This window comes from Pelecanus crispus, chromosome 3 (genome assembly GCF_030463565.1).
Source record: "Pelecanus crispus isolate bPelCri1 chromosome 3, bPelCri1.pri, whole genome shotgun sequence".
Lineage (NCBI taxonomy): Eukaryota > Metazoa > Chordata > Aves > Pelecaniformes > Pelecanidae > Pelecanus > Pelecanus crispus.
The window spans coordinates 98,722,528-98,736,255 of NC_134645.1; the positions used below are offsets into that span (position 1 = coordinate 98,722,528).

Sequence of the window (13,728 nt, forward strand, 5' to 3'; positions counted from 1 at the left end):
GTTACCTTGTGTACATACTGTGCCGCTAGTTCTCAGCATTAATACTGTGTACGTGCCTCGTGAGCCAGATTGGATACTTTAACACAGGAAACTCAAATGGATCAAATGCTCATTTTTAAAAGAATAAACTATTGATTTGTAGAACTACAGCAACATCCAGGTTTATCTTTCTTCCAATAACCATATTCCCTGTTATGCACACCATAATAACATCACAGTGAAATGTATGATGAAACAAAGTTTGTTTGATCCACTAGAAAACATTGCTCAGTGATACATTTACATTCTATTTATATATGATTAAACATTTGTTCATACAGTACCGTCTACAGGATTACTGGGTAGTTTTGGGGGGTCAGGGTTTGTATTTTTGGATAGTACTAACATGAGAGCTACATCCCTTATATGCAAACATTTGATCTAGAATTTTGAGGGGAAAAAAGAAATCAGTATGTGGTTAAGCAGCTTATTAAATATATGGTCAATGAAATCACATGGTCAACGAAATCATATGCATTGTATGAAAACGCTGCCAATGATGTAGAAATGTATTCTTGATCTGCTTTTCACTACATCAAGTTTAAATCAATATAGACCACAACACGGTCAGTCAGTTATATTCTTAATCTGAACAGCTGGGGAAAAATAAAAAGAGTATGTACATGGAAGGAACAGCGAAAGTAAATGCATTTGAACAAGGAATGTTAGGTGGCTGTTCTGGGCGAGACTTTGCTTGCAACTTTCATTTCCACAGTTGTGTGCTGAGAGTCTGACCAGAGGAGCTTCCAGTCCATCCTGCCGCTGTGCTGGGGGGCTGGCCAAAGCCCATCACGTTGCTGGAACTGCTGAGGGTCATTCCAGCCATTTGCTGATTCATCTGCGGAGCATACACACGAGCCCAGTTAGCACTGGTGCTGAAACACAACGTGCTGCTAGCCAAAAAGCAGTCCTACCTCCAACCAGCAACCCAGTTAAAGGACGTTTCCCTAAAATCGGTATTTCTTATTAAATAAAAATACTGCCTCAATATACGTTTCTAAGCATTTTTCAAGATGGCCGCTTTCCTGGAACCACTCAATCACCACTGTAAGTCAGCTGACGGGCTGCAGCACTTGGTGTATACGCCAAGTCTGTATAAACACCCCGCTAGCGAATTTACAGAGCATGTGACAAAGGAGTCCAACGTGTCTCAGTTGGCAAGAGCTTGCTTTCAAAGTTTCAAAGCTAACCAGCAAAATTGTGGCAACTGCGGTAAAGAAATGCCATGCAAGTAACATAGCCTTCTCTGCATTTGCAACCCCAGATGGTTTTTGTTCCAGCAATATTTCTTCGGAGACCTCAAAATCTTGAATACACAAGTTTTTATAGAAATTGTCCACTTAAGTGACAATCAAGAAAGAATGAGGTGGATTTCTAAACTTGAGTATTATCTGAATCTAACCATTCTTGCTAAAGAATCTACTCAAGATACCATAAGTTTTTAGAAACAAGTGCAACCATTCATATGAAATTGAAGATGACATCTAGTTAAAGGTGGGAAAGAGTTCAAAATTCAGCACATTCACTTCAGGGATGGTGCAAAAATATTTCTACTCTCCACAAATACTATCTCGTCACTGTAATTTTCAGCGCTCCATGTAAAAACGTTCTTCAGGTTACTCTCCCTTGCCTTCTAAAAAATGAACACTTACTGACAAGCCAAAAACCTAGCTGTATAGACAGTAAAGATGTCCCCTCTCAGGAGTTTGAGAGCAAAAGAGCATTCAGAGCAATTAATAATCAGAACCAATGAATAGAGATGTTGGATAAGCAACATTAGATTCAAGTTAGAGACAACGTTAGGTAAAAATCAGAGTTCATGTAAACATGAGCGGACGATACTGGGTTGCAAAATGAAACTGGAACACTGATGAAAAAAATTGTCAAGTAAACTGCAAACTAATATTTCAGGGTAAAATTCAGTACTGTGCGCTTTCACATGTGTACCCGCAAAACCAACCCATCACTGAACTTGGAAATTTTAAAAAAGCTGATGAAAACATGCTTTGCCTAGTAGTTAATCTCTGGAGTAGAATTCTTGAGAAGTAGGCTATATAAAGTGTGTTATTCTGCAAGTAAAGCAAGCTCTCCCCTTTCAACTGGAGGCAGAGATGAGATCACAGTTCCCCTACAAACTGTGGAGTGTCGGCACGCTGGTAACGTCTGATGTGCAAGGAGTACGGAAACATGCGAAGAGCTTGTCCTGTGAGCCAACTTTTAATACATATTTGAGAAGAAGCACGATTTTAGTTTCAAAGCCGATATGGGTCTTTTTAAAGTTAGATACCTAGAAAAAGACTTAGCAGTAAATCCACAGATTTTTTTGGTTTGACATTTTGAAATTCTCACCTTTTAAAAATTACTTTTCAAAGCAGAATGACAGCCTGTATTTTCAAATAGGGGCTGTTTTATCCATGTAAGAAATGCCGCTTACCTTCATAAATGTTCACACCACGGGACTGAGCAGAACAGTAAAAATTAATATAATCCAACCTAAATAAGTCACTAAGGTTCACTTCCTGAATTACTAGAGTAAGCAGCATGGAATCGTTACATTGTTCTTACAATTCAAACAATAGTTGCTATCATCCCTACTGAACTCCAAGGGAATCAGTTTGTTCCCCCTCAATAATGTCTCAAATATCTGATTTCAAGATGTTTCATTGGATAATGTACAACGTAGTGCTAAGTGTACACTAACGCTTTTAGAGAACCTTTTAAGCATGTTTAAGAAATTTAAAAAAATAGCATGGAAATGCTACAGATAAATAATAGATTAGCCTAAGCAAATTATCTGTAGGAGAACGTTAGGAGTGCAAAGCACTGCAGATTCCACTGAAATTTATCCTGTAGCCTGTAAGTGAAAATATTAATTGTTAATGGCTATTCTCAAGCAATTAAATTCTGCTTTTGAGGCTGTGTTTACATTTCAGTATTTTGCAACTATAGCTAAGCTAGCTTTTTACCTGGCTAGTTCAGATGCCAGGATGAGAGTAGCTACAGAAGCAGAGAGCTGAGTTTGGTCTACCTGGGCAAAATTTATTCTCTGCTTATATATTAGTTATCTTTAATTGAGTTATTTGCTGATTTTTTTTCCACATGCCTCTGAGCAGTTCATAGTCCAGCAGTCTGTAACTTGGCTATACCGCAACTTCCCTCCTACAGCCAAACGTTTTGTATCTGAAAAGCGGCATCTTTTCTAAAGCACTCTTGTCTGGGAATAGCAAGTCTTTACCTGAGAGAGGTTCCATTGAGCTTGTTGGTTTTGTTGCAATCCATACTTATTTTGTGGCGTGACCATCTGTCCCACCATTCCACCTTGAGGTCCAACGACATTTTGAGGAAGTCCCATCACACCAGTTTGTGTAGTACCAGTAAATCCATTGGGCATTCCCATTCCTACCATCACGCCTGTGCTCTGTCCCATGACTGGCACCGATTGTCCCATCATGTTTCCCATCATCCCAGTTGCTGCAGGCACAGGAACTCCCATGGCTGGAAAGCCTTGAAAATGAGTTGATGGTTGTGTGGTAAATGGCATAGAAGACGACCCCATGAACATACCTGTACCAGAGAAGGGAAGATTTCAGCAGAAGTGTTTTGTGATTTTCTCCCCCATCCCCAGAAGTCAGAAGTGCACCAAAATAGTTTTAAAGGACAACTTTGTCCAGCTCTATGTCAGTGCTGTTAATTTAGTTTCTGGGGAAAGTAAAAAATTGCTTAAAAACTCTCAGAGGAAAGGGGCTCACCACCAGAGGTTAACTGCCACAAAGAGTTTGGCAAATCCCTGCAGTGAACCAGAATCTCTCAGTCGCTGTGTTGGAGGTCTTTGTTTTCATACAAACACAGCTAGAATCCAGATATGACAGCTCTGTACTGCTCCTGGCAGCCCGCTGTTGGCGCAGCGGAGACTCGGACCTTAAGTGATGAATTAGACGGCAGAGGCTGGATTCACAAATCTTTCAGAAAATTGTACACTTGGTAATTTGAACAGCTATAAATAAATTAAAATCGCATACTATTTTTTTCTTTAACTTCTGTATTAAATTTCAGTAATTTTCTCATTTTTGTAAATGGTAAAAATAAGAATCTTCATTTGACTGTAGGCAGCAGGGTACCCAACCTTAGTTTTATACTAGTAGGAGATAACTATTCTAGGTAAAGCTTAAAACAGGACCGCATAGAAACCTTTACAGAATTATTTACCCGGAGCATTTTGCTGCTGCATGGTTCCTGTGCCATACAGTGATAAGATGGAGTCTTTGGAGAGTTGTTTCTTTGCTGACTCTTCGGATTTTGTTGTTTGCTCAGTGAAGAGATCAAGATCCCCAGATGCTGCAGACAAGGCGGCAGCTGCTGGTTTAGTGGAAGTGCTCTGGGAAATAAAGGTCAGGGCAGACTACTGAATGAAACCAGCAAAAGATGCTACGTTAAATATTTACTGCACATCCTCACTCCTGAACCAAATAAAACCCAGTTCATTTACAGAAATTAAGTAAATGAGGATTTACAAAGATGTGGTATGACCAAAGACAAAAAAAGCAGTACACACGACATGGAAAGAAGACCAGGCGGAGGTTACAAAATGCACAAAACTAAAACCCCCACCAGCTCCGGGGCATACACATACAGATTGTTCATTCCCGTTGCTCCTGCATTTTTCATCAGTGAGAAGCATAAATCATGAGCTGTAGTTAGATTATGAAAAATAATTAGAAAATCAATAAGGAGATTACAATTCACATCTCATTAATCCTCTCATAGGCAGAATAGATTAGAGAAGAGCTAAAACAAGATTAAGTACTTTGGAATATACTACTACAACTACAATGAACAGTGTTGTTGGAGAAAAGGCAAGAGTAAAATTTCAGTTGATCTATTTAAAGTAATAACATTTCTAAAATACATTGTTTATAATTGGCTTAGAGTTCTTTAAGTGCATTTCATTTATTGAGAAAGCATCATTATCTGAAACTTACTGTACTCTAGGACAGAAAAACTAAAATACATGCAGGCTGTCAGGCTTTTTATGGCTCTTGCACCAAAATGTTTTATAAACAAATTACAACCAGGTGTCTTTCAGCGCTGTTACTTTGCTGCTCATACGTGTACAGTTCCATATGGGAGCTTGCTTAGGTGACTAGCCAATACACTGCATTCTTGTTAGATTTCTTAAAATACACAACTCATCCTGTTACCAGTGGGAACTTTTAATGCAAATCAACTGTACATGCATTGAAAAAGAGCCAGGGTTGCAACACATACCTAAATTATGGCCTTACTTTAGTCCAGCTAAACGTTCCCCAACTGCTTAGCATACCCCTGCCTAACCCCACAGCAGGTGCGAATTTCAGCTCTTTCCTGCACGGAAGGAAAATCCTCCTTGCACTACCACCACGAACAGACTGGATCTGCAGCCAGGCCCGTCTGTTTACTGTCATCGCATACCAAAGTTTATCAGACAGACAAGCAGCCACCACCACATACGCGGATACAGTAACACACCGATATTCTTGATTAAAGCAACAACCTCCAAACTTTTCCTGGTTTTGCTGGCAGGCTGCTGACTAGGTCCTGAAAAGTCCACTATGGTCACACAGCATTTGTACAAACACCACAGTACAAATATTCACTATGCAGCTTCAGAAAACACATCTGACTCCTGAAGTGCTAAAAAAGCTCTTGAAAAGCTAAAAAGCTCGGTGTTTATAAATTGGAGGGAAAAAAAACCCTGCAAAACAATTCTGGTACCAATTAAATTGGCCAGAAACCATCAGGAGAGAGCAGTGCAGATTCACATGGTCGATAGTGAAAAATCTCCAAAACTGCTGTGGAAAGGGAAGAAAAAATGAACAAGAAAGGGAAAGTCAGTGGCCACTGAAAACCCTGCATTTATACAACAGCCGATTTGGGCCAAGGTCAGTAGGCCTTAGTAAGCAACAAAAGGTAGGGTGATGGCACTACAAAGGGAAAGCGGACAGAACAAGACCAGGAATTGTTCAACTCCTGTGACACCTTCTCTCTGGCCAATGCGCACTTAAACTATCAACTTCCTTACATACATATTACAAAAGCTACTGCCTCTTGCTTATTACGGCCAAATATCTCTGATTGCAAAGCAAAATTGAAGTTTTTTCAATGGGTAGCAGAAAGCCCTCTGCATTTGAGACAAGACTTTGTCAGTGTGGCATAACCAATCTTTGAAAATACCAGAGTCGGATTTAATAATGCATTCAGGTAAAAGCCCATCCTAAATAGCAGTATTTGTTTTACCTGCATATACCCAGGAGGTCCCATTATTGAATTATTCCATATTGACATGGTCCTCCTACCATGGCATCTGCCTCGCACAGCCTCTGTACAGCGGCCATGCTCAGCAGATCGGAGAAGTGCATGTGAGCTCTGGAAGTGAGTTAACAGAGGCGGCTTCCTCTCTGCTGCTTGCACTGCAGGAAGGAAGGGGTTTGCTTTTCTCTAGAAGGCAGAAGAGCAGACATGTCTGGGTTTGTTGTTGGTGGTGGCTTTTAAATAAGTAATAGTATCAGAGAAGCTATTCTCATCTGGGATGAACCAAAGTTTGGAGTGTCTCCAGATCTATGAAATAGATCTATGAAAAAATATAGGTGCTTTAAGGAAATAAAGCCAATCACTACATGCATGCACAGAAGAGAAGGGAGAGATGAAGACCTATAGGACTGATCATCTGTTATGTTTATGTCATGAGAGTAAATGTTCATCTCTTCATTCAGTTTGGTTTTGGGAGATTCTGAGAGGAGTCAAAGCACTGAACAAGCACTCCCTGAAGTGTTCATCAGCCAAACAAATGGAAGGTAATGCAAAATACATGGCAAGAAAACAGCAGGTGGCATTCAAGTTAAAACAAAACCAACAACATTGACATGATTTTCACATCTCTAACAATCTCATGCTACCCAACACCTCTGTAAAAACACGCCTGGCACACATATAACATTTCTCCTTTAAGAAAGGCTACATGTAGTGCTGTCAAACGGTCATTGCAGCAAACTAAACGCTCATCAGGTAGTTAGGGAACATACTGCTGAGTGGTTTCATGATGCTAGTGTAACAGAATTTTTCAGAACTACTGGAAGTCATCTCCAATATGCTTCATGTTTAAACATAAATAATTTTGGTCATCAACAGCTTATGTATTACCTGTAAAAGGTAATACCTATCCAAAGGAAGTTTTCACCGTGAAAGGTTGGTCAGATGTATCAGGACCACAAATATGGTAGCTGAATCCATCACTTTACACTTGCCATCTGGCTACACGAATAGCACGTGGCTGACAAGAAGTTTAGATTAATGCACGAGACTAAAAATAAGTATTTTCATTTTGGCTTTTAATTCCCAAAAGACTGCAAAACAGTAACTAAAGATCATGACATCCTCAATGTTTTAAGTTGGTCTGACAGTTGTAGCAGTCCACGTGGGTTTTGTGCATTGCCTGTGGTCCTGTCAGTGCGAACCACTGGAAAGAGCCTGGCTCTGTCCTCTTTGCACCCTCCCATCAGTTATTTATATACATTGATGAGATCCCCCTGAGCCTCCAGGCTGAACAGTGCCAGCTCCCTCAGCCTCTCCTCATAGGAGAGATGCTCCAGTCCCTTAATCATCTTAGTGGCCCTTTGTTGGACTCTCTCCAGGATGTCCACATCTCTCTTGTACTGGGGACCCCAGAACTGGACACAACACCCCAGGGATCAAGGTGATGCTAACTGGCCAGTAGTTCCCTGGGTCCTCCTTCTGGTCCTTCTTGAACATAGGAGTGACATTTGCTTTCCTCCAGTCCTCAGGCACCTCTCCCAATCACTCAATCATTCAAAGATTATCAAGAGTAGCCTCATAAAGACATCGGCCAGCTGCCTCCATACTCATGGGTGCACCCCGTCTGGGACATGATCTATGTCCAGCTTGCTTAAGCATTCCCTGACCTGATCCTTGTCCACCAAGGGTACGTCTTGCTTGCTCCAGCCTTTCCTCCTAGTCTCTGGGGCCTGGGATTCCTGAATGCTGGTCTTGCTAGTAGAGACTGAGGCAAAGAAGGCATTCAGTACCTCAGCCTTTTACATTTACATATCCTGTTGTCACCAGGACCACTGCCCCTTTCAGCAACAGCCCACATTTTGCCTACTCTTCCTTTTGTCACCTATGTACTTGTAAGTCCTTCTGTTGCCTTTGACATCCCTCGCTGGCTGCCACTCCAGCTGGGCTTTGCCTTTCCTAACCCCATCCCTGCGTGCTTGGACAGCATCTCTGTATTCCCCACAGGTTACCTCTCCCTGCTTCCACCTTCTGTATGCTTCCTTTTTGTGTTTGAGTTTTGCCAGGAGCTCCTTGTTCATCCATGCAGGCCTCCTGGCATCTGTTGCCTGACTTCCTACTCATCAGGATGGACGACTCTTGAGCTTGCAGATGGTGATCTTGAATATCAACCAGCCTTCCTCGACTTCTCTTCCCTCCAGGGTCTTATCCCATGGGACTCTTTCAAGCAGATCCCTGAAGAGGCCAAAGTCTGCTCTCTGGGCTTGTGATCTTGGTTTTTGTGCTGCTCCTTCCTCTCAGGATCCTCAACTCCACCATCTCATCTCATGGTCACTGCAGCCAAGACTGCCACCGACCTTCACATCCCCAGTGAGCCCTTTCTTGTTTGTGAGCATGAGATCCAGCAGAGCACCCCCTCCTCGTTGGCTCCTCTATCATTTGGGTCAGGAACTTGTCATTGATGCTCTCCAGGAACCTCCTGGATTGCTTATGTCCTGCTGTGTTGTCCCTCCAGCAAATACTGGGGTTGCTGAAGTCCCCCACGAGGACCAGGGCCTGCGAGTGTGAGGCTGTTCCTAGCTGTCTGCAGAAGGCTTCACCCACTTGTTCTTCTTGGTCAGGCAGTCTATAGCAGACACCCAATACAACGTCACCCATACCTGTCTGCTCTTAAGTCCTTACCCATAAGCTCTCAGCTGGCTCATAATCCACCCCCAGGCAGAGCTCCATGCATTCCAGCTGTTCTCTTACATCAAGGACAACTCCACCTCCCTGTCTTCCCAGCCTGTCCTTCCTAAAGAGCCTGTATCTCTCCGCTGCAGGACTTCAGTCATGGGAGCCATCCCACCATGACTCCGTGATCCCAACAAGATCATAACCCTGCAACAATCACACAGATCTCCAGTTTCTCATGCTGATTCCCCATGCTGCACGCATTAGTGTACAGACGCTTCAGTGCGCCTGTAGGGATGCCCTAGCATGCTGATTTCCCAAATGGGTCTGTCTGGTGACTTTTTCCGTAATGGTGCCTTATAGGCACGTCCTTGCTTACATGCAAATGTTTGAGATGACACCAGTTAAAACCTCTGTCTTTGATTTTGTGTTCCCTTTCTTTCATGTCACTTCAGGCCGTTTGCTTGTCGACCCTGTCCATCACTTCCTCACAGGGCTGCTGGTAACTTCCTCACTGCCCCTAGTTTAAAGCCCTCCTTACCAGGTCAGCCATCCTGCTGGCAAAGATACCGTTGCCCCACTTGGTGAGGTGGATCCCATTTCTCCCAAGCAGATGCTGATCCTCAAACAGGGTCCCACAGTCAGAGAAACTAAAACCCTCTTGCCACCACCAGCTCTGCAGCCAGTTGTTTACACACAGTATCAGTGCTCCTCCTTACACTCTTTCCCTTCACTGGCACATTTGAGGAGCGCATGACCCGGGCCCTTATACGGCTCACTACCACCCCTGGAGCTCTGTAGCCAACTCTTCCCTCAAGACTGCCCTTGGCAGTGCCCACATGGAACAACAGCAAGGGGTACCAGAGGGCTGGACAAGCTTCAGCACTCCCTTCACAATATTCCAGATCCAAGCCCCTGGCAGGCAGCAAACTTCTCTAGACAACAGCTCAAGTCAGCAGATGGGTGCCTCTGTCCCCCGCAGCAGGGAGCTGCCCACTGCTATCACTTGCCACTTCATCCTGGTGGCCTTGCATGGCTCAGCATCAATTGCCTCAGATGCTTCACTTGGAAGCACCTCTTCAGCTTTGAGGGCAGTGAACCAGTTCTGTACTTGCAATTCTTCAGGTGGAGCTGGAGCCACTTTCTCGGTGCCAGAAGTTACCACCTTCCACTCTTCGCCTTCCCCAGAGTTTGCACTTACTGCTCTGCCAGAAGCAGACTCTGTGTGTGTCTCCACTGCAGTTGGGGGCTCTTGAAGCTGCTGTATCCCTGAGAAAATCCTGTCTGTCTCTCATCCTCTCTGATGCTGCACAGCCTGCTCACTTCCTGCTGAAACTTGTCCACCTGGTGACACAGCTCTTGAAGAACAGCACACCTCCTGCAGAAAAGATGACCAACTTGCACAGCCTCAGGGAGAGGCTCCGGACACTCCCCACAGCCTGTGACTTGCAGGGCTGCATCCACCATCTGAAGCTCTGGCTGGCTCGAAGCCTCTGCCCTAGCAAGGACAGCTGCTTCAACATCTGCAAATTGAAAGAGAGGTGGCAGGAGTGGAAATGAAGGAGAGAAGTGGACAGTGGGACACGGGCAGTTAAGGACCGCACAATAGAAAATGGCACACCTGCACTTTCCTGCTACCTGCAGGTCTCTGGCACTGGCTGGTATCTTGTAGGCAAGCAGGGATGGGCTGTAGAAAAGCCAGGCCTCTCCTGTTTCTCATTTATATGGTGATAAGTAATGGCCCCACATAACATTTTCAATCTCTCCCTCCTGACTGGAAAAGCTACCTGCATTCCAGGGAAGCAGGGAAAATACAGCCTACCACCTCATTCTTCTTAGGTAAGCAAGTAAGGCAGTACACTATTCAGGTCTTAAATTCTGTATACAATTCTTATCCTTTTTATCTTTGCAGTGTCAGTGGACTTGCTGGTTATCTCAACTCTTCCTGGTTTTGATTTTGCATATATTTTTTTTTAGGCACCTAGACAGCTCCACTAAAAACCATCAACTGTTATTTCCTGGTAATAACTGATAAGGAAACGAGCACTCAACTATATTCAGTTCACAGAATCAAAGAAAACCACTAAGAAATCTCATCTGTTCTCTTGCTTTAAGGAATTACCAGCAATACCTGAAAAAGTCAGATGAAGACTTCTATCACTGTCTCAGGTGATACACAAGAGTATAATTATCCTTACAATAAGATTCAAAATTCAAATTTATGTCCTGCTGTATGTCCAGCACTCACGGCAAACAACGTAGCCTTTTCTTTGCAGTCAACCTTTCCTAGGCTTGAAGACATTTAGTCTCATTTCTAACTCTTTCTTCAGATTTCCCTTCTCTAGCACTGAAAATATTTTTTCCTTTCCTCTAGACTCTATCCAGCTGGTCCATTCTGGTTTTGAAATATGATGTCTACTCTTCCACTGTGTTCCACCTAAGGCATTTCCAGCACAAAAGACAAGATAATTGTAGAATCATAGAATGGTTTGTAGTTGGAAGGGACCTTAAAGATCATCTAGTCCAACCTCCCTGCCATGGGCAGGGACACCTTCACTAGACCAGGTTGCTCAAAGCCCCATCCAACCTGACCTTGAACACTTCCAGGGAGGGAGCATCCACAGCTTCCCTAGGCAACCTGTTCCAGTGCCTCACCACCCTCACAGTGAGGAATTCCTTCCTTATTTCTAATCATAATCTACCCTCTTTCAGTTTAAAGCTATTACCCCTCGTCCTATCACTACACTCGCTCATAAAGAGTCCCTCCCCATCTCTCCTGTAGGCCCCCTTGAAGTACTGGAAGACCACTAAAAGGTCTCCCTGGAGCCTTCTCTTCTCCAGGCTGAACAATCCCAACTCTCTCAGCCTGTCCTCGTAGGAGAGGTGCTCCAGCCCTCGGATCATTTTTGTGGCCCTCCTCTGGACCAGCTCCAACAGGGCTCCAGAGCTGGGCACAGTACTCCAGGTGGGGTCTCACCAGAGCGGAATAGAGGGGCAGAATCACCTCCCTCGACCTGCTGTCCATGTTCCTTTTGATGCAGCCCAGGATGTGGTTGGCTTTCTGGACTGTGAGTGCACATGCTGGCTCGTATTCAGTTTTTCATCCACCAGTACCCCAAGTCCTTCTCTGCAGGGCTGCTCTCAATCCCTTCATCACCCAGCCTGTATCCATGTTTGGGATTGCCCTGACCCAGATGAAGGTATTAAACTTTAGCTTTCAGATACCTCAAAATTTAGAGAGGGGTAAAATAAACATAAACAGAAGCTACAAACAATTCAACTGATCATATTAGAATAGGACTAAATGGCTCTCCAGTAAGACCCTGCTTAAATAACATTCACAGTAAAGCAAACTTCTGAAATAACTCATTTTTTCCATAAAAAATGAGGACTTTAACACATCATCAGCACAATTTGTTAACAAGTTGAAGCTTGTCTGCTCATCTATGGCAACCATACTAGGTACACATACCTGGTCTCAGGAGAAAATGAGTATTTAAGAACATCTAGTTACCTAAAACATACTACTGCTTTACATGAAAGCTTGTCAGACATGAAACATGAAGAACATATACCATCTCTAGAAAAAATATATTTTTGTAGCCACTGAACCAACTCTCAGTTCTCAATTCAAATCAGGCACACACACACAAAAAATCCAAAAAAGTTTTAGTTGACTGGATTTTAGTATCCTGCTTGGACAAAGACTTATGTTAAATGTTTCTGTGAATTAATACTTCCAGACTTAATATCTCACAGCTCTCCCCTTCTCCCCCTCCCTACAAGCTTCAGCAAAGAATGAAGATGACACTTTTGCTGGAAGACATACCCATACAAAGTCTGAAATTAACATCTGGCTAAAACAATTTAGGAAATTGTTTAAGTATAGCTAAAAACGACAGACCTTTGTTCAGTTCCTATACAATGTTTGGCAACAAAAAACTTTGTTCTAATAGCTATAATTTAGCTATGCTTAGTTCACATGAAAAGGTGCCACTAAGTGCACAAAATGTCTGTTTTTCCTTTTTTCTGTCCATGAATACTGCATAGTGGGTAAATATATAGCATATGCCTTTTATCTAGCTTTACAGTAGTAGCTGGTTAACCCTTCTTTAACCCCCTTAAGTTTGCTAATAGGCAAAATTCTAGAAAAAAGGTTACTCATTCACATTTGTTCTTTACCAGCCCTTTACAAATCCAACAGCTTTTATTAGCATCCAACTATGCAGAATAGTAGGAAGAAATATTCTAAGTGTTTTTGAAAACTGTAATAAAGACATATCTGAGAGCAGAGTAAAAGCGCATACAATCCTGAATGCTCAAGTCATGTCTGAAAAAGGAAAAACAAATGCTTTTGTTTTCATTTGAAAATCATGTCTCAGCTACATCTATAGTCATAAATCCTAAGGTTTGCAGACATCACATTGTTTCAGTCTCAAAACATTCAAACAGACATTTTTGTGCTCCACAGTGCCATAAAAACATATGCATTTAGTACTACATGCTGCCTTTCAGTCAAGCTCGGAAAAAAAAGCAATCCTGTGAAAAAATCAACAGTCATACATTGCTTCTACAAATCAGGTTGAGGAGCACCATTAAATTCCCTTCTCTTTCAATGTTCACAAATCCCACTGTGGTATCTCAGAAGCACCTACTATGCAGAACATCATGGTACGTACGTATCTCCGAGTAAGAAAGCAAGCCAGGCTATTCCACATTTGATCCCTTCTA

The 13,728-nt window shown here is 42.8% G+C and overlaps 1 protein-coding gene across 2 annotated transcripts in view; it reads right to left on the bottom strand.

Moving 5' to 3' along the window:
- Window positions 1-603: 603 nt before the first annotated feature.
- The window catches only part of SMAP1 (small ArfGAP 1), a 104,133-nt gene continuing 91,008 nt past the window's right edge, over window positions 604-13,728 (bottom strand). For both annotated transcript variants that reach the window (XM_075707521.1, XM_075707520.1), the window contains 3 exons: window positions 4,246-4,414; window positions 3,275-3,603; window positions 604-877 (listed from right to left, as the gene is read on the bottom strand). In XM_075707521.1, coding sequence (XP_075563636.1) covers window positions 743-877; window positions 3,275-3,603; window positions 4,246-4,414 — 633 coding nt within the window. In that variant the 3' untranslated portion in view covers window positions 604-742. The remainder of the gene's footprint in view (window positions 878-3,274; window positions 3,604-4,245; window positions 4,415-13,728) is intronic.